Source organism: Lissotriton helveticus, chromosome 11 (genome assembly GCF_964261635.1).
Source record: "Lissotriton helveticus chromosome 11, aLisHel1.1, whole genome shotgun sequence".
In the NCBI taxonomy this organism is placed as follows: domain Eukaryota; kingdom Metazoa; phylum Chordata; class Amphibia; order Caudata; family Salamandridae; genus Lissotriton; species Lissotriton helveticus.
The window spans coordinates 1,185,185,604-1,185,207,358 of NC_136072.1; the positions used below are offsets into that span (position 1 = coordinate 1,185,185,604).

Consider the following 21,755-nt stretch of genomic DNA (forward strand, 5'->3'; position numbering starts at 1 on the left):
CCTCTCACAGCAGGACCTTGAGTTTGTGAAAAAAAATATAATGACCCCGGCATCCTGGGGGGTTTTGCCCAGGGCGTGGAGGGCATTTTTTTCTGTTTTAAACCATCTGGCTTTTTCTGACTGTCCAGATTAAAAAATAAAGTGAATGACCAGAGGTACTTCCAACGACAGCCCCAAGTCTATCGGGCTGCCGGTCTAACCCCTTGGCCACGGGGCTAATTACCCCACGGCGCTGGGAGGGGGGGGGGCGCGCGCAGCACCACGGTGCTTGTGACGAGCTCGGCTCGTCACGCTGCATGGTGGCGCTGAGCTCGTCGTGACCACACCCGTTTCCGTGGAATGCTCAGCACAGCAGGGGAATTATGCCCGTGTGTGAGAGCCGCGCGGGTCATGACGAGCTCAGCTCATCATGAGCACAGTGCCACTGGGCCTCATGACGAGCTGGGCTCGTCATGAGCACGGAAGGTGTTAAGGCTTCTGCCAACAGAGCCGGTGAGGGCACTGCCAGCAGAAACAAGACCCTCTACCCAATATAGAGCCTTCAGATTGGGAGACAGGGCACTCTGCCACATCTGTACTCTGCCACAAAAAGGAGCAAAAAAGGAGGGAATAAAAAGAATAACAACATAAGCAGCGACCCACCCGCCCTGGCATTGTACGTCTCTGCGTTTTAGACAGGTGTGCACATGCGAAGAGGTGACACGCCATCACTCCCAGTGCCAGAGAATCCGAGGACGAGGAGGGCGACCCCTCTTTCTTTGTATGTATGTGTGTTACTTTGTTACAGAGGATGTTGTGCGGGGCATGGGGGAAGGGTATTGTGGGATTCTTGATGATTGTCGTTCTGAGTAGTGGCCCCTCCTCTTTCCTGCACTGTGATGGTTTCCTGAGGTGTGGTGGTTGTGAAAGGGGTTTAACAGGTCTTCTCCAGGATGCTAACATGAGGTGTGTTTATGTGCAGGTGGCAGAGGTGACATTTCCCACAGCAGAGAACGTGGTTGTTGACCTCAGCCGCATCCAGAATTTGGACGCCAAGGAGATCACAGTTCGAACACTTTCAGCACAAGGCGAATCCGAGGACTCCCCACATGCCCCCATTCCTACTGACCTCCTGGTGCCCACGCCCCCCCAATCTAGGACTGCCCCCCATTGCAAGCCCGCAGTCCAGAATACCAAAGATGACCACTTGGGGCCGCATCGGCACACGGACGATCCCTGGGAGCACACTCGTCCCTTGTCCCCTCTCCCGGGCCACAACCTGGAGCCACCACACTCCAACTACCACAGCCCGTCTCACGGCAGGCGTTCTCCCTCGCCACAGCGCATCCTGCCACAGCCACAAGGGACGCTGGTCTCCAACACGGTGGCCAAAGCCATGGCCCGCGAAGCAGCACAAAGGATGGCGGAGAGCAATAGGGTAAGTGCAAACATCTCAAGATTGTTGTCCTTCGTAAGTGCCATGTGTTTAAGGTGCCACTATCTCATGGCAAGAATGCCCAGCACACACATGTAGAATCACATTAATTGGATGACCATTTAGAGGAGGTTTATATCCATAGTTATCCATAGGGTCCGTTCCATGACTGATATAAGGAATTAAATAAGGTATTACATGTTTTACAGGTGTATAATTTTGTTTGTATAAAAAATTGCCATGTTAAGTTTAATTATGACACAGTTAAAACATGTTTCTTCACCAGTACTTTACAAATAGAATTACCTATGCCGGGTCTTATTGTTGGTGGGTTCGAAATAATTCTGTCTAATTTAAAGCACAGGAATAGAGCATCAAATAGTAGAGCTCAGAAAAATATTCAAATTGCTAAATCTAACCTGAACCCTACACCCTTATCCTCTCACCGCAGCTAAATCATTGCGGTATCCATGCACCTGAACACTAACCTTAACCCTGCACCCTGCACCCTGCACTTAGTGCTATCCCAACACCTAAACCCTATTCCTATCCTTATACCGGATGTATGTCAGTACAACGCGATCTAAAAGATCGCGGTACTTGACAACGCGGCATTACAACGCACGTCGTTACAACGACTTGCATTGGAGGGCGCGGATTTTGGAATCTTATAATTTTATATTCCAACACCAGTCCACATAACAGTAGGGAAGGTGTTGGAATATAAAATTACAACATTCCTTGCCCAACAGCGCCATCCAGCGCAAGTCATAGTAACGACTTTTGTTGTAATGGCAGCGTTATAAAGGCACTGCGGTATAAACACCGCGTTCTAAGCGATGTTTCACCCTTATACCTGAACCCTAATCCTATGTCTGCACTTAAACCATAATCCTAACTTTATACCTGAGCCCTAATTCTATGTCCGCACCTAAACCCTAATTCTATCCTTATACCTGAACCCTAATCCTATTTATGCAACTAAACCTACACCCCAGTCCTGTCCTTGCCCATAAACCCTAACCCTATCCCGCACCAAATCTGTTGGTATAGTGAGATATTGATATTATTAAACCAGCTCTGCTGGCATAGTGCGGGGCTGATACTGCTGCCCCAGATCTGTTGGGACAGTGAGGTGCTGATACTGTTCTAACAGCTATGTTAGTAGATACTGTTCCAACAGGTTAATTAATGGATACTGTTCAGTTAGTCGACACTGTTCTAACAGTTCAGTTAATGCATAGTGTTCTAACAGCTCTGTTAGTCGACACTGTTCTAACAGCTCTCTTAGTAGATACTGTTCTAACAGCTCTGTTAGTCGACACTGTTCTAACAGCTCTGTTAGTAGATACTGTTCTAACAGCTCTGTTAGTAGATACTGTTCTAACAGCTATGTTAGTAGATACTGTTCCAACAGGTTAATTAATGGATACTGTTCAGTTAGTCGACACTGTTCTAACAGTTCAGTTAATGCATAGTGTTCTAACAGCTCTGTTAGTCGACACTGTTCTAACAGCTCTCTTAGTAGATACTGTTCTAACAGCTCTGTTAGTCGACACTGTTCTAACAGCTCTGTTAGTAGATACTGTTCTAACAGCTCTGTTAGTAGATACTGTTCTAACAGCTCTGTTAGTAGATACTGTTCTAACAGCCCTGTTAGTACATACTGTTCCAACAGGTTAATTAATGGATACTGTTCAGTTAGTCGACACTGTTCTAACAGTTCAGTTAATGCATAGTGTTCTAACAGCTCTGTTAGTCGACACTGTTCTAACAGCTCTGTTAGTAGATACTGTTCTAACAGCTCTGTTAGTAGATACTGTTCTAACAGCTCTGTTAGTCGACACTGTTCTAACAGCTCTGTTAGTCGACACTGTTCTAACAGCTCTGTTAGTAGATACTGTTGTAACAGCTCTGTTAGTAGATACTGTTCTAACAGCTCTGTTAGTAGATACTGTTGTAACAGCTCTGTTAGTCGACACTGTTCTAACAGCTCTGTTAGTAGATACTGTTCTAACAGCTCTGTTAGTCGACACTGTTCTAACAGCTCTGTTAGTAGATACTGTTCTAACAGCAATGTTAGTCGACACTGTTCTAACAGCTCTGTTAGTCGACACTGTTCTAACAGCTCTGTTAGTAGATACTGTTCTAACAGCTCTGTTAGTCGACACTGTTCTTACAGCTCTGTTAGTAGATACTGTTCTAACAGCTCTGTTAGTCGACACTGTTCTAACAGCTCTGTTAGTAGATACAGTTCTAACAGCTCTATTAGTAGATACTGTTCCAACAGGTTAATTAATGGATACTGTTCAGTTAGTCGACACTGTTCTAACAGCTCTGTTAGTGAATACTGTTCTAACAGCAATGTTAGTAGATACTGTTCTAACAGCAATGTTAGTAGATACTGTTCTAACAGCTCTGTTAGTAGATACTGTTCTAACAGCTCTGTTAGTAGATAGGTCTCTAAGAGCTCCATTATTAGATACTTTTTTAGCAGCTCTGTTAGTAGATACCACTGTAACAGGTCTGTTAGATACTGTGTAACAGCTCTGTTATTAGCTACTATTCTAACAACTGTTCATAGATACAGTTCTAATAGCTCTGTTAGTAGATGCTGTTCTAACAGCTGTTAGTAGATACTGTTCTAACAGCTGTTAGTAGATACTGTTCTAACAGCTGTTAGTAGATACTGTTCTAACAGCTCTGTTAGTAGATTCTGTTCTAATAGCTCTGTTAGTAGATTCTGTTCTAATAGCTCAGTTAGTAGATACTGCACTAATAGCTCAGTAGATACTGTTCTAACAGCTGTTATTAGATACTGATCTAACAGCTTAGTTAATGGATACTGTTCTAACATCTCAGTTAGAAGATACTGATCTAACAGCTCTATAAGTAGATACTGTTCTAACAGCATTGTTAGTAGATACTGTTCTAACAGCATTGTTAGTAGATACTGTTCTGATAACTTTGTTAGTAGATACTGTTCTAACAGCTCTGTTAGTAGATACTGTTCTACCAGCTGTTAGTAGATACTGTTCTAACAGCTCTATTAGTAGATACTGTTCTAACAGCGGTTAGCATATACTGTTCTAACAGCTCTATTAGTAGATACTGTTCTAACAGCTCTATTAGTAGATACTGTTCTAATAGCTCAGTTAATGGATTCTATTCTAACAGCTCAGTTAGTAGACTCTGTTCAAACAGCTCTGTTAGTAGATACTGCTCTAATAGCTCAGTAGATACTGTTCTAATAGCTGTTATTAGATACTGTTCTAACAGTTCAGTTAGTAGACACTGTTTCAACAGCTCAGTTAATGGATTCTATTCTAACAGCTCTGTTAGTAGATACGGTTATAACATCTCAGTTAGAAGATACTGATCTAACAGCTCTATAAGTAGATACTGTTCTAACAGCTCAGTTACAGCTCTGTTACTAGATAAAGTTCTAATAGCTCTGTTAGTAGATACTGTTCTAACCACTGTTAGTAGATACTGTTCTACCAGCTGTTAGTAGATACTGTTCTAACAGCTCTATTAGTAGATACTGTTCTACCAGCTGTTAGTAGATACTGTTCTAACAGCTCTATTAGTAGATACTGTTCTAATAGCTCAGTTAATGGATTCTATTCTAACAGCTCAGTTAGTAGACTCTGTTCAAACAGCTCTGTTAGTAGATACTGCTCTAATAGCTCAGTAGATACTGTTCTAACAGCTGTTATTAGATACTGATCTAACAGCTTAGTTAATGGATACTGTTCTAACAGTTCAGTTAGTAGACACTGTTTCAACAGCTCAGTTAATGGATTCTATTCTAACAGCTCTGTTAGTAGATACGGTTATAACATCTCAGTTAGAAGATACTGATCTAATAGCTCTATAAGTAGATACTGTTCTAACAGCTCAGTTGCAGCTCTGTTACTAGATAAAGTTCTAATAGCTCTGTTAGTAGATACTGTTCTAACCACTGTTGGTAGATACTGTTCTAACAGCTCTATTAGTAGATACTGTTCTAACAGCTGTTAGTAGATACTGTTCTAACAGCTCTATTAGTAGATACTGTTCTAACAGCTGTTAGTAGATACTGTTCTAACAGCTCTATTAGTAGATACTGTTCTAACAGCTCTATTAGTAGATACTGTTCTAACAGCTCTATTAGTAGATACTGTTCTAACAGCTCTATTAGTAGATACTGTTCTAACAGCTCTATTAGTAGATACTGTTCTAACAGCTCTATTAGTAGATACTGTTCTAACAGCTCTATTAGTAGATACTGTTCTAACAGCTCTATTAGTAGATACTGTTCTAACAGCTCTGTTAGTAGATACTGTTCTAACAGCTCTGTTAGTCGACACTGTTCTAACAGCTCTGTTAGTAGATACAGTTCTAACAGCTCTATTAGTAGATACTGTTCCAACAGGTTAATTAATGGATACTGTTCAGTTAGTCGACACTGTTCTAACAGCTCTGTTAGTGAATACTGTTCTAACAGCAATGTTAGTAGATACTGTTCTAACAGCAATGTTAGTAGATACTGTTCTAACAGCTCTGTTAGTAGATACTGTTCTAAAAGCTCTGTTAGTAGATATGTCTCTAAGAGCTCCATTATTAGATACTTTTTTAGCAGCTCTGTTAGTAGATACCACTGTAACAGGTCTGTTAGATACTGTGTAACAGCTCTGTTATTAGCTACTATTCTAACAACTGTTCATAGATACAGTTCTAATAGCTCTGTTAGTAGATGCTGTTCTAACAGCTGTTAGTAGATACTGTTCTAACAGCTGTTAGTAGATACTGTTCTAACAGCTCAGCTAGTAGATACTGTTCTAATAGCTCAGTTAGTAGATACTGCACTGATAGCTCAGTAGATACTGTTCTAACAGCTGTTATTAGATACTGATCTAACAGCTTAGTTAATGGATACTGTTCTAACATCTCAGTTAGAAGATACTGATCTAACAGCTCTATAAGTAGATACTGTTCTAACAGCATTGTTAGTAGATACTGTTCTGATAACTTTGTTAGTAGATACTGTTCTAACAGCTCTGTTAGTAGATACTGTTCTACCAGCTGTTAGTAGATACTGTTCTAACAGCTCTATTAGTAGATACTGTTCTAACAGCATTGTTAGTAGATACTGTTCTGATAACTTTGTTAGTAGATACTGTTCTAACAGCTCTGTTAGTAGATACTGTTCTACCAGCTGTTAGTAGATACTGTTCTAACAGCTCTATTAGTAGATACTGTTCTAACAGCGGTTAGCATATACTGTTCTAACAGCTCTATTAGTAGATACTGTTCTAACAGCTCTATTAGTAGATACTGTTCTAATAGCTCAGTTAATGGATTCTATTCTAACAGCTCAGTTAGTAGACTCTGTTCAAACAGCTCTGTTAGTAGATACTGCTCTAATAGCTCAGTAGATACTGTTCTAACAGCTGTTATTAGATACTGTTCTAACAGTTCAGTTAGTAGACACTGTTTCAACAGCTCAGTTAATGGATTCTATTCTAACAGCTCTGTTAGTAGATACGGTTATAACATCTCAGTTAGAAGATACTGATCTAACAGCTCTATAAGTAGATACTGTTCTAACAGCTCAGTTACAGCTCTGTTACTAGATAAAGTTCTAATAGCTCTGTTAGTAGATACTGTTCTAACCACTGTTAGTAGATACTGTTCTACCAGCTGTTAGTAGATACTGTTCTAACAGCTCTATTAGTAGATACTGTTCTAATAGCTCAGTTAATGGATTCTATTCTAACAGCTCAGTTAGTAGACTCTGTTCAAACAGCTCTGTTAGTAGATACTGCTCTAATAGCTCAGTAGATACTGTTCTAACAGCTGTTATTAGATACTGATCTAACAGCTTAGTTAATGGATACTGTTCTAACAGTTCAGTTAGTAGACACTGTTTCAACAGCTCAGTTAATGGATTCTATTCTAACAGCTCTGTTAGTAGATACGGTTATAACATCTCAGTTAGAAGATACTGATCTAATAGCTCTATAAGTAGATACTGTTCTAACAGCTCAGTTGCAGCTCTGTTACTAGATAAAGTTCTAATAGCTCTGTTAGTAGATACTGTTCTAACCACTGTTGGTAGATACTGTTCTACCAGCTGTTAGTAGATACTGTTCTAACAGCTCTATTAGTAGATACTGTTCTAACAGCTCTATTAGTAGATACTGTTCTAACAGCTCTATTAGTAGATACTGTTCTAACAGCTCTATTAGTAGATACTGGTCTAACAGCTCTCTTAGTAGATACTGTTCTAACAGCACTGTTAGTAGATACTGTTCTGATAACTTTGTTAGTAGATACTGTTCTAACAGCTCTGTTAGTAGATACTGTTCTAACAGCTCTGTTAGTAGATACTGTTCTACCAGCTGTTAGTAGATACTGTTCTAACAGCTCTATTAGTAGATACTGTTCTAACAGCTCTATTAGTAGATACTGTTCTAACAGCTCTATTAGTAGATACTGTTCTAACAGCTCTATTAGTAGATACTGGTCTAACAGCTCTCTTAGTAGATACTGTTCTAACAGCTCTATTAGTAGATACTGCTCTAACAGCACTGTTAGTAGATACTGTTCTGATAACTTTGTTAGTAGATACTGTTCTAACAGCTCTATTAGTAGATACTGCTCTAACAGCACTGTTAGTAGATACGGTTCTGATAACTTTGTTAGTAGATACTGTTCTAACAGCACTGTTAGTAGATACTGTTCTGATAACTTTGTTAGTAGATACTGTTCTAACAGCTGTTAGTAGATACTGTTCTAACAGCTCTGTTAGTAGATACTGTTCTAACAGCTCTATTAGTAGATACTGCTCTAACAGCACTGTTAGTAGATACTGTTCTGATAACTTTGTTAGTAGATACTGTTCTAACAGCTCTGTTAGTAGATACTGTTCTAACAGCTGTTAGTAGATACTGTTCTAACAGCTCTGTTAGTAGATACTGTTCTACCAGCTGTTAGTAGATACTGTTCTAACAGCTCTGTTAGTAGATACTGTTCTAACAGCTCTGTTAGTAGATACTGTTCTGATAACTTTGTTAGTAGATACTGTTCTAACAGCTCTGTTAGTAGATACTGTTCTGATAACTTTGTTAGTAGATACTGTTCTAACAGCTCTGTTAGTAGATACTGTTCTGATAACTTTGTTAGTAGATACTGTTCTAACAGCTGTTAGTAGATACTGTTCTAACAGCTGTTAGTAGATACTGTTCTAACAGCTCTGTTAGTAGATACTGTTCTAACAGCTCTATTAGTAGATACTGCTCTAACAGCACTGTTAGTAGATACTGTTCTGATAACTTTGTTAGTAGATACTGTTCTAACAGCTCTGTTAGTAGATACTGTTCTAACAGCTGTTAGTAGATACTGTTCTAACAGCTCTGTTAGTAGATACTGTTCTACCAGCTGTTAGTAGATACTGTTCTAACAGCTCTGTTAGTAGATACTGTTCTAACAGCTCTGTTAGTAGATACTGTTCTACCAGCTGTTAGTAGATACTGTTCTAACAGCTCTGTTAGTAGATACTGTTCTGATAACTTTGTTAGTAGATACTGTTCTAACAGCTCTGTTAGTAGATACTGTTCTGATAACTTTGTTAGTAGATACTGTTCTAACAGCTGTTAGTAGATACTGTTCTATCAGCATTGTTAGTAGATACTGTTCTGATAACTTTGTTAGTAGATACTGTTCTAACAGCTCTGTTAGTAGATACTGTTCTGATAACTTTGTTAGTAGATACTGTTCTAACAGCTCTATTAGTAGATACTGCTCTAACAGCACTGTTAGTAGATACTGTTCTGATAACTTTGTTAGTAGATACTGTTCTAACAGCACTGTTAGTAGATACTGTTCTGATAACTTTGTTAGTAGATACTGTTCTAACAGCTGTTAGTAGATACTGTTCTAACAGCTCTGTTAGTAGATACTGTTCTAACAGCTCTATTAGTAGATACTGCTCTAACAGCACTGTTAGTAGATACTGTTCTGATAACTTTGTTAGTAGATACTGTTCTAACAGCTCTGTTAGTAGATACTGTTCTAACAGCTGTTAGTAGATACTGTTCTAACAGCTCTGTTAGTAGATACTGTTCTACCAGCTGTTAGTAGATACTGTTCTAACAGCTCTGTTAGTAGATACTGTTCTAACAGCTCTGTTAGTAGATACTGTTCTGATAACTTTGTTAGTAGATACTGTTCTAACAGCTCTGTTAGTAGATACTGTTCTGATAACTTTGTTAGTAGATACTGTTCTACCAGCTGTTAGTAGATACTGTTCTAACAGCAATGTTAGTAGATACTGTTCTAACAGCTCTGTTAGTAGATACAGTTCTAACAGCTCTATTAGTAGATACTGTTCCAACAGGTTAATTAATGGATACTGTTCAGTTAGTCGACACTGTTCTAACAGCTCTGTTAGTGAATACTGTTCTAACAGCAATGTTAGTAGATACTGTTCTAACAGCAATGTTAGTAGATACTGTTCTAACAGCTCTGTTAGTAGATACTGTTCTAAAAGCTCTGTTAGTAGATATGTCTCTAAGAGCTCCATTATTAGATACTTTTTTAGCAGCTCTGTTAGTAGATACCACTGTAACAGGTCTGTTAGATACTGTGTAACAGCTCTGTTATTAGCTACTATTCTAACAACTGTTCATAGATACAGTTCTAATAGCTCTGTTAGTAGATGCTGTTCTAACAGCTGTTAGTAGATACTGTTCTAACAGCTGTTAGTAGATACTGTTCTAACAGCTCAGCTAGTAGATACTGTTCTAATAGCTCAGTTAGTAGATACTGCACTGATAGCTCAGTAGATACTGTTCTAACAGCTGTTATTAGATACTGATCTAACAGCTTAGTTAATGGATACTGTTCTAACATCTCAGTTAGAAGATACTGATCTAACAGCTCTATAAGTAGATACTGTTCTAACAGCATTGTTAGTAGATACTGTTCTGATAACTTTGTTAGTAGATACTGTTCTAACAGCTCTGTTAGTAGATACTGTTCTACCAGCTGTTAGTAGATACTGTTCTAACAGCTCTATTAGTAGATACTGTTCTAACAGCATTGTTAGTAGATACTGTTCTGATAACTTTGTTAGTAGATACTGTTCTAACAGCTCTGTTAGTAGATACTGTTCTACCAGCTGTTAGTAGATACTGTTCTAACAGCTCTATTAGTAGATACTGTTCTAACAGCGGTTAGCATATACTGTTCTAACAGCTCTATTAGTAGATACTGTTCTAACAGCTCTATTAGTAGATACTGTTCTAATAGCTCAGTTAATGGATTCTATTCTAACAGCTCAGTTAGTAGACTCTGTTCAAACAGCTCTGTTAGTAGATACTGCTCTAATAGCTCAGTAGATATTGTTCTAACAGCTGTTATTAGATACTGTTCTAACAGTTCAGTTAGTAGACACTGTTTCAACAGCTCAGTTAATGGATTCTATTCTAACAGCTCTGTTAGTAGATACGGTTATAACATCTCAGTTAGAAGATACTGATCTAACAGCTCTATAAGTAGATACTGTTCTAACAGCTCAGTTACAGCTCTGTTACTAGATAAAGTTCTAATAGCTCTGTTAGTAGATACTGTTCTAACCACTGTTAGTAGATACTGTTCTACCAGCTGTTAGTAGATACTGTTCTAACAGCTCTATTAGTAGATACTGTTCTAATAGCTCAGTTAATGGATTCTATTCTAACAGCTCAGTTAGTAGACTCTGTTCAAACAGCTCTGTTAGTAGATACTGCTCTAATAGCTCAGTAGATACTGTTCTAACAGCTGTTATTAGATACTGATCTAACAGCTTAGTTAATGGATACTGTTCTAACAGTTCAGTTAGTAGACACTGTTTCAACAGCTCAGTTAATGGATTCTATTCTAACAGCTCTGTTAGTAGATACGGTTATAACATCTCAGTTAGAAGATACTGATCTAATAGCTCTATAAGTAGATACTGTTCTAACAGCTCAGTTGCAGCTCTGTTACTAGATAAAGTTCTAATAGCTCTGTTAGTAGATACTGTTCTAACCACTGTTGGTAGATACTGTTCTACCAGCTGTTAGTAGATACTGTTCTAACAGCTCTATTAGTAGATACTGTTCTAACAGCTATATTAGTAGATACTGTTCTAACAGCTCTATTAGTAGATACTGTTCTAACAGCTCTATTAGTAGATACTGGTCTAACAGCTCTCTTAGTAGATACTGTTCTAACAGCACTGTTAGTAGATACTGTTCTGATAACTTTGTTAGTAGATACTGTTCTAACAGCTCTGTTAGTAGATACTGTTCTAACAGCTGTTAGTAGATACTGTTCTAACAGCTCTGTTAGTAGATACTGTTCTACCAGCTGTTAGTAGATACTGTTCTAACAGCTCTATTAGTAGATACTGTTCTAACAGCTCTATTAGTAGATACTGTTCTAACAGCTCTATTAGTAGATACTGTTCTAACAGCTCTATTAGTAGATACTGGTCTAACAGCTCTCTTAGTAGATACTGTTCTAACAGCTCTATTAGTAGATACTGCTCTAACAGCACTGTTAGTAGATACTGTTCTGATAACTTTGTTAGTAGATACTGTTCTAACAGCTCTATTAGTAGATACTGCTCTAACAGCACTGTTAGTAGATACTGTTCTGATAACTTTGTTAGTAGATACTGTTCTAACAGCACTGTTAGTAGATACTGTTCTGATAACTTTGTTAGTAGATACTGTTCTAACAGCTGTTAGTAGATACTGTTCTAACAGCTCTGTTAGTAGATACTGTTCTAACAGCTCTATTAGTAGATACTGCTCTAACAGCACTGTTAGTAGATACTGTTCTGATAACTTTGTTAGTAGATACTGTTCTAACAGCTCTGTTAGTAGATACTGTTCTAACAGCTGTTAGTAGATACTGTTCTAACAGCTCTGTTAGTAGATACTGTTCTACCAGCTGTTAGTAGATACTGTTCTAACAGCTCTGTTAGTAGATACTGTTCTAACAGCTCTGTTAGTAGATACTGTTCTGATAACTTTGTTAGTAGATACTGTTCTAACAGCTCTGTTAGTAGATACTGTTCTGATAACTTTGTTAGTAGATACTGTTCTAACAGCTCTGTTAGTAGATACTGTTCTGATAACTTTGTTAGTAGATACTGTTCTAACAGCTGTTAGTAGATACTGTTCTAACAGCTGTTAGTAGATACTGTTCTAACAGCTCTGTTGGTAGATACTGTTCTAACAGCTCTATTAGTAGATACTGCTCTAACAGCACTGTTAGTAGATACTGTTCTGATAACTTTGTTAGTAGATACTGTTCTAACAGCTCTGTTAGTAGATACTGTTCTAACAGCTGTTAGTAGATACTGTTCTAACAGCTCTGTTAGTAGATACTGTTCTACCAGCTGTTAGTAGATACTGTTCTAACAGCTCTGTTAGTAGATACTGTTCTAACAGCTCTGTTAGTAGATACTGTTCTACCAGCTGTTAGTAGATACTGTTCTAACAGCTCTGTTAGTAGATACTGTTCTGATAACTTTGTTAGTAGATACTGTTCTAACAGCTCTGTTAGTAGATACTGTTCTGATAACTTTGTTAGTAGATACTGTTCTAACAGCTGTTAGTAGATACTGTTCTATCAGCATTGTTAGTAGATACTGTTCTGATAACTTTGTTAGTAGATACTGTTCTAACAGCTCTGTTAGTAGATACTGTTCTGATAACTTTGTTAGTAGATACTGTTCTAACAGCTCTATTAGTAGATACTGCTCTAACAGCACTGTTAGTAGATACTGTTCTGATAACTTTGTTAGTAGATACTGTTCTAACAGCACTGTTAGTAGATACTGTTCTGATAACTTTGTTAGTAGATACTGTTCTAACAGCTGTTAGTAGATACTGTTCTAACAGCTCTGTTAGTAGATACTGTTCTAACAGCTCTATTAGTAGATACTGCTCTAACAGCACTGTTAGTAGATACTGTTCTGATAACTTTGTTAGTAGATACTGTTCTAACAGCTCTGTTAGTAGATACTGTTCTAACAGCTGTTAGTAGATACTGTTCTAACAGCTCTGTTAGTAGATACTGTTCTACCAGCTGTTAGTAGATACTGTTCTAACAGCTCTGTTAGTAGATACTGTTCTAACAGCTCTGTTAGTAGATACTGTTCTGATAACTTTGTTAGTAGATACTGTTCTAACAGCTCTGTTAGTAGATACTGTTCTGATAACTTTGTTAGTAGATACTGTTCTACCAGCTGTTAGTAGATACTGTTCTAACAGCAATGTTAGTAGATACTGTTCTAACAGCTCTGTTAGTAGATATTGTTCTAACAGCTCTGTTAGTAGATACTGTTCTAACAGCTGTTAGTAGATACTGTTCTAACAGCTGTTAGTAGATACTGTTCTAACAGCTCTGTTAGTAGATACTGTTCTAACAGCTCTATTAGTAGATACTGCTCTAACAGCACTGTTAGTAGATACTGTTCTGATAACTTTGTTAGTAGATACTGTTCTAACAGCTCTGTTAGTAGATACTGTTCTACCAGCTGTTAGTAGATACTGTTCTAACAGCTCTGTTAGTAGATACTGTTCTAACAGCTCTGTTAGTAGATACTGTTCTGATAACTTTGTTAGTAGATACTGTTCTAACAGATCTGTTAGTAGATACTGTTCTGATAACTTTGTTAGTAGATACTGTTCTACCAGCTGTTAGTAGATACTGTTCTAACAGCAATGTTAGTAGATACTGTTCTAACAGCTCTGTTAGTAGATACTGTTCTAACAGCTCTGTTAGTAGATACTGTTCTAACAGCTTTGTTAGTAGATACTGTTCAAACAGCTTTGTTAGTCCTGTTTAGTAGCTGTTAGATATTATGTAACAGCTGTGTTAGTAGACACCATGTACCAACTTTGTAGATACTATGTAACAGCCCTGTTAGTGAATACTGTTCTAACAGGTCCATTAGTAGATACTGTTCTAATAGTTCTATTAGTAGACACTGTTCTAATAGCTCAGTTAGTGGATACTGTTTTAACAGCTGTTAGTAGATATTGTTCTAACAGCTGTTAGAACACATTTTTCTAACAGCTGTTAGTAGATACTGTTCTAACAGCTGTTGGTAGATTCTGTTCTAATAGCTCAGTTAATGGATTCTATTCTAACAGGTCTGTTAGACCCCCTGTGCCCCCACAGCCAGTCGCTCCTCCCCACTGCTCTGCCGCCTGCCTGCTTGACGCTGCCTGGCGCCTGCCTACCGCTGAGAGTGGCGATTGACGTCGCTGCCTTCTGCCTGCAGCCTGCCTGCCTCGTAGGTTCCGCCTGCCGCTCTCTGCTTGCCGCTGCTGCCCCTTCCTCACCCGCTGACCGCCGCCGCTGACCCGGTCACTTCACCCCCGTTCTCCCGCCGCCGCCCCAATCTCCTCCTTCCTGCTCCCGCCTCCAGTCCCGCCTCCCCTCCCTGCCCATTGGCCACCCCGCCTCCCAGCTGACCCTCCCTCCCGGCTCCTTATTTTAGGGGACCGTGGCGGACTGGTCAGTGTGACCCCCTGTGCCCCCACAGCCGGCCGCTCCTCCCCACTGCTCTGCCGCCTGCCTGCTTGACGCTGCCTGGCGCCTGCCTACCGCTGAGAGTGGCGATTGACGTCGCTGCCTTCTGCCTGCAGCCTGCCTGCCTCGTAGGTTCCGCCTGCCGCTCTCTGCTTGCCGCTCCTGCCCCTTCCTCACCTGCTGACCGCCGCCGCTGACCCGGTCACTTCACCCCCGTTCTCCCGCCACCGCCCCAGTCTCCTCCTTCCTGCTCCCGCCTCCCCTCCCTGCCCATTGGCCACCCCGCCTCCCAGCTGACCCTCCCTCCCGGCTCCTTATTTATGACGCCCCCTCAGCGACCGCGCAGCGGACGCGCGCAGCGGGAGCGCCGTTTGAGCGCCGAAGGTGCGCCAAAGGTAAGCCCGTCTGCGCCCGTCCGCGCCTGGACCGCGCCCAGTGCCAGGACCCCTGGCCCCCACCGCCGGAAGCCGACCCGACGGACCTACGACGCCACCGACCTCAACGCACTCAACACCGGCCGAACACCGGGCTGCTACCGAGCCACACCGAGACGCACCCACGGACCCTTCAGCTGCCACTCCTGCAAGTTCACCTGCAACCGGACCCACGCCACACCAGCACCTGTAGAAACTAAATTGGGGGGCACTACCAACCAGAATATAAGATCCTTAAGTATTTGCCCGGCGGTGTCGCCTCTTGAACCCACAAAGAAGTTAAACTATTGAAGAGGCAGGCGCTGGAGACTGGAAGGCAGGAAACAAGGATTTTATTCTCTCCGGAGGAGAACACAACGAAACGGACAGAAGGTATCGTTCTGAGGTGCTCTAACTGCATCCCTGAGGCCTGGCCTCTTATACACACGTTTATCTGTTTATTGCATGTAACACATTTTCGTCGATACTTTGATGTACGGAAAGACATCCTTAGAATCCCCCCTTCCCAGCCCGTTCCCACGCAAGATTACAGTGGAAGTCCCCGCCCCGTTCACAACAGGTGATGATCATCGCGCAGCTGGATATTCCGCCGATCCACGGAGTGTGTGGGTTTCGATCGGATCTCGTGGGATGGGGGGGGGGGGGGCTTTGATCATCTCGGGGGTCCTTTGAGGAGGGAAGCTTTCTATTGTACGGGGAGGGGCAAGGGATTGGTATCGGCAGAGCTGGGTGTCGGCCTGGGAACGGGGAAGACAAACGGGCACACGGGGAAATGGGGTTTGCATCAAAGGGCCGGGGATCATAAATGGGAAGAGGGGAGGTGTCGCGCTGGGAACAGGACGAGGGTCTGGGGCAGAGCAGCGCTGAAGAGGGGTTTTATGATTCGCGGCAGGTGCAGGCAGGGGGGTTGTCAGTATGCGGGGGATGCCGGCGAAGTTAGGAGTGGGAGAGAGGCGCGCTGGCTCTCGGCGGGAGCAGGGAAGCCATGGTGTTCAAGATGGCGGCTGTTTTACGCGCACAAAAAGGTTAAGGAGAGCAAGAGGGCGCCGATAATGTTGACGGTTTCAGCCTACTTTCAACAGTCCTCCCTTTTCAACATATCTAGCCAACTTGCTTACTCAACGTCAATTTTCATCAAATTCCTAACTTCGGTATCATACAATGCTCTCATATGTTCGCTTCCAATGTCCACAGTTTTGGGAAAAATACAACTCGCACATAAAGAACACATAGGTGGCAAACATTGAATTCCTAAGCATAGGCCACATATTACAACTACGGGAATCAGGATAATGGTGAGCAGTCTCCAGCCCCAGCTTTTGACGGTGTCCCAGAACCAACCACCAAGCGACCATTCTTCTTGCTCTTGGTGAACTTCCGAAGAGAGTCTGTGAAGATGTTCGATGGCTTTGTACACTGAGGGTGAGTTGTCCGGTATGTATGTACAACAGCTGGACCCAATAATGCGGCATGCTCCTCCACGGTCCGCCAGAACCACATCTAGAACGAGGCGGTTCTGCAGAGCCACCAAACGGACCGCTTGGAGCTCGGCAGTGTTGTTGGCAAAGATGCCCGCTGTGATGTTCATGGTTGTCTCGACTGCCTGGGTCAAATGTCGGATGGCACGGCTGTTTGCCATCGGGCCCCAGAGGGGGACGAGTCCTTTCATAGCATCGAGGAACTGCGCCCCTGTTGAGTCGGCTTGTTCAATGTCTTTAGCTCGTTTTTGCCGGTGGTGATTCGCTGGGGCTACATAAGTCGGGGGAAGGACGAAGGAGATGTAGCAAGTGCCCCCCCAGCCTTTGGGGAGCCAGGTGTAGGCCTTCGTGCCGCAGATGAAATACATGTTTGGGGATGACACAAAGGAAGGTGGATCCGTGGAGTCCAAAGTTCTGGTAAAGCGGCAAGCGCTGTGACCCACCAGCTGTGTCCCAAGTCCTTCTACACACATGTGGCCTGTGACGTTGATGACCGTCAGGGCCACAGTCAGAGTGGCAGCCGTTCGTTTCCGCAGATAGGAGAAGGTGGGTCTGGTTGGATTGTTGAACACCTGCATTTCGATTCGTTCTTTAGCCGGGATGTCCATTTGGTTCGAGTCGTTGGGGGTCAGCGGGCAGAAGTATGTCTTTGTCTTGTTTCGCCCGGCCCCGTGAGAAGAATGTGCTGCAGTTCTGCTGGAGGTGGCATTGCCCGTATAGCTCTCTTGCAGGAGGATCAGCCAGGCAAGGCAGGAGCCGTGGACAGAGAAGGGTGAAGGGATGAATGGTATTGAATGTCCAGTGGCATGGGGTAGCAACCCACAGATCCAGCAGTTGGTGGTATTGGTGGCAAGATTGTGCTGGTGAAGTAGCTGCACGAAAGAGTTGTTCCAAAACTCCTTTCGCCTCTCTCTTAGTTGAGGAGAGAGCGAAATTAGATAATGTTCCTTCATGGTGGTAGGCTGAGCAGTGGTTAGGAATGTTTCGTGAGCAGGTGCGTGTTCTTCCATAATCCAGAGCGTAGTCATGAGGAGAAAACAGAGGAGGATTACGATGAAGAGTGCAATTGTCTTTGAGCTATGGAGTCTGTCTATTCTCGGGTTTCTGTAGTGGGTATTTCCTGCTGTCTCCGTCGGCTTCTTATTTGGCGCTTCCATCATCTTCTTATCTGGCGCTTCCATCATCTTCGTCTTCAAGGTGCTCGGTAGTGGGCAGGACCACAGACTTAGTTTTAGCTTCTCTCCAGGTAACCCTTGGTAGTTTGGGTCACCGTTCTGAGATCCTTTAACCTAGTCCGTGGCCTACTTAGCCGAAGCTCCCTCCTTTCGACGCAGGAAATACCCTTCTCGAGACGGCACAGTGGGGTCAGGATGTTTTGAAAGTTCAAGTGTCTCAGTATCAGGGTAGCAGTTCAACGATGGTCGGTCCTGGTTCAGGAGCTCTTCTTGGGTGTTGACGGTGTCTGTCGTGGCCAGGGCTGGAGAGACCTTTTTGCAGTGATGAGCGTGCAGCCAGTGTTTCTTCCCCTCCACTCGAAGTGCGGTCCGAGTGGTGATCAGCACTTGCCAGGGGCCCGTCCACCGGGGTTCCAAACTCTTTGATCGCTGAAAATTTCGAATCAGCACGAAGTCCCCCGGCTGGATGGCGTGACCCGGACCCCTGGAAGCATCGGGGATGGCCTGCTGCACCTGCTGATGAAGGACAGACAAAGTTTCAGTCAATTTGTACAGATAATCAGACATCAGGACATCCGGAACGTCATGAATGGAAGTTGGTTTCGGGGCAGACCAGACGCTCATGGGTCGACCGAAAACAACTTCATAAGGGGTTAAGTGATGTCGGGTGGGGGTAGAGCGCATTGATAGCAATGCCAATGGGAGGGCGTCTGGCCATTTCAGGCCCGTCGTAGCCACTATTTTGGCCAGTTTAAGCTTTAGTGTGGCATTGTGTCGTTCGACAAGCCCAGCAGATTGAGGGTGGAAGACTGCGTGGAATTTCTGTTTGATACCCAGCCCATTTAAGATGAGCTGGATAACTTGGGCTACAAAGTGGGGGCCATTATCACTCCATAAAACACGACAGAGGCCATAACGGGGGAAAAACTCCTTTAACAGAACCTTTGCAGTGGCCATAGCGGTGTTGTCACGGGTTGGATATGCTTCCACCCATTTGCTAAATGCGCACACCACGACGAGTACATATTTCAGGCCTTGGCATCTGTCTAGCTGGATGTAGTCCATCTGCAGGACTTCAAATGGGTGGTTTGGGACCCCAAATCCCCCCCGGGGTACTACAGTTCCTTTCCCGGGGTTGTGTTGCAGGCATATTAAGCATTGTTGGACCAGGCGTTTGGCGGAATCTGGGATCTTGTCATTGTGCCAAACCCTGGAGACAAGTTCGATCATGGGGGCTGATCCTATGTGGGCAGGGGAGTGTGCCATGGTTAATATGGGAATCAAGTACGAATCAGGTAGCAACCATCTGTTCGTGTCTTTTGTCCGCCAGCAGCCTTCATCGTCTTTCAATCCCACCCGTGTCCATTCAGTCAATTCGTGTTGTGTGCTAGTCGTTTGTATGTCTCTAATTGTGTCCTTGGCGTCAGTCCAGTTTTCTGCTTGTGACCTGGTCACGTACATATGTGTTGTCGTTCTATTTTCAGCTGTCGTTCGGGCGGTGATGTCGGCTAGTGCATTTCCCTGTCCAATAATGTCTGTTACTTTCTTGTGTGCCTGGCATTTGATAACGGCAAGTTTGTTGGGGAGGAGGACAGCTTCGATTAAGGCGGAGACTAAATCCCCGTGCAAAATGGGTGTGCCGTGTGAGGTCAAGTATCCTCTCTCCCTCCAGAGGAGCCCAAAATGGTGAACCACCCCGAAGGCATACTGGCTGTCAGTGTAAATGTTCGCTGTGGTTCCTGTTGCCAGGATGCAGGCTCGCGTCAAAGCAATCAGTTCCGCTGCCTGGGCAGATCGCTGGGTGATGCGGGCTGTTTCTACTACAGTTCGAGCCGTGGTGACTGCATAGGCAGCGGAAGTGGTACCGTCGGAGAGTTTGATGCAAGAACCGTCCACCCACAACTCCCCGTCGGGGTCAGGGAAAGCTGTGTCTCTGAGATCGACCCTACTCCTGGTCTGTTCGTCCGTAAGAGTCACGCAGTCATGTACGGGATGCACATTGGGATCGTTCTCTGGCAAGGGTAACAGAGTTGCTGGGTTCAGTGTGGTGCATCTTTTCAGGGTGATATGGGGGGCAAGCAAGGTCAGTTCGTATCCAGTCAGTCGTGCACTCGTCAGATGTTGTGTCTTGGTTTGGTTCAGGAGGGTGTCGACTGCATGGGGTACCAGTACCGTGAGGGAATTCGAGAGCACAATCCCCTCACTCTGTCGGATAGAGACTGCAGCAGCAGCTACAGCTCGAAGGCAGGCAGGCAAGGCTCTGGCGACAGGGTCAAGAGTGGCAGAGAAGTAAGCGCACGGTCGTTGCTTAGGGCCGATGGCCTGGGTCAGGACAGATAAAGCGCACCCCTCCCTTTCGTGAGTGTAAAGGGAGAAGGGCTTTTTGTAATCAGGGGTACCCAGGACAGGGGCTGAGCAAAGGGCATCTCGCAGTTCTGTGAAGGAAGTTTGACACTCAGGGGTCCAAGGGAGTGGGGAAGGGACGTCTTTGTTTAGCAGAGAAAGCAGTGGTTTTACAACGAGGCTGAAGTTTGGTAACCATTGTCGGCAGAAGGAGGTGAGGCCTAATAGGGAGCGAACCTGCTTCTGGGTTTTAGGGACAGGGGTATCTAGAACGGTTTGGATTCGATCAGGGGTGAGTTTTCTTCCATCTTTGGACAAAAGGTGGCCTAGGTAAGTGACCTGGGGTAGGCAGAATTGCAACTTCTTCTTGGAGACCTTGTGGCCATTTCCCGCAAGGAAGTGCAAGAGTTGAATGGTGGCGGTGACCGCTAGAGGGGTGGTGTCGGCTGCCAAAAGGATGTCATCGACATATTGTACCAGCACCACCCCGTCGGGTAACTGGACTTGGTCTAGTTGTCTTTTGAGGGCCTGGCTGTAGATGCTAGGGCTTTCCGTGTAGCCTTGAGGAGCTCGGCAAAACCTATATGAGCGGGCTTTTAGGGTAAAGCCGAAGAGATATCGGCTGTCCGGGTGGATGGGGATGGAGAAGAATGCGTTCTTGAGGTCGATGACGGAAAAGGTGGTGGCAGTGGATGGAATCAAGGTCAGGATGGTGGTGATGTCTGAGACCACAGGGTACTGGGGTACCACCACTTTGTTGATCTCTCGGAGGTCGATGATGAAACGGTATGCTTTCTCATCTCCCTCTCCCTGCTTCTTGATAATGGGCAAGATAGGGCTGTTGCAAACGTTGCTAACCACTTCCTCTACCACTCCTGCGTCTATCAGTGACTGGATAATCATTACCAATGCCTTCTCGCCCTCTGGCGATATCCGATATTGTGGGAGTTTTGGGAGTGTTGCGTCTGGTCGGACAGTAATGTGCACTGGGTCAATTAACATACGCCCTACGTCCGAATCCGCTTTGGCCCACAGATACGGAGGTAGAGTGTCAAGCAGGGACGCGTCAACGTCGGTGATGGAAAACATGTGTCGGGGGGAACAATGTCTAAGCAGAACGGGGTTGTCGTAAAGAAACACTCGAACTCCATCTTGAGAACACCTAATCGTCGCTCGGAAGTGTTTCAGTAAGTCAAGTCCCATAATGGCGTCAGGGCTATTGGAGGAAAGCAAGAACGTGGTGTCGGTGGTGTTGTTTTCTACGTCAAAGAGAATCGGGGCAGACAAAGGGTTGGTGGAGGGCGTTCCATCGAAACCTGTCGATGTTATGAGTGAGCCAGACAAGGGTGCC

The 21,755-nt window shown here is 43.6% G+C and overlaps 1 protein-coding gene across 1 annotated transcript in view; it reads left to right on the plus strand.

Annotated features, from left to right (window-relative positions):
* RIMBP2 (RIMS binding protein 2) overlaps positions 1–21,755 on the plus strand; it is a 1,305,415-nt gene that overhangs the window by 982,928 nt on the left and 300,732 nt on the right. The window contains exon 15 of the mRNA XM_078668014.1: positions 962–1,417. Coding sequence (XP_078524140.1) covers positions 962–1,417 — 456 coding nt within the window. The remainder of the gene's footprint in view (positions 1–961; positions 1,418–21,755) is intronic.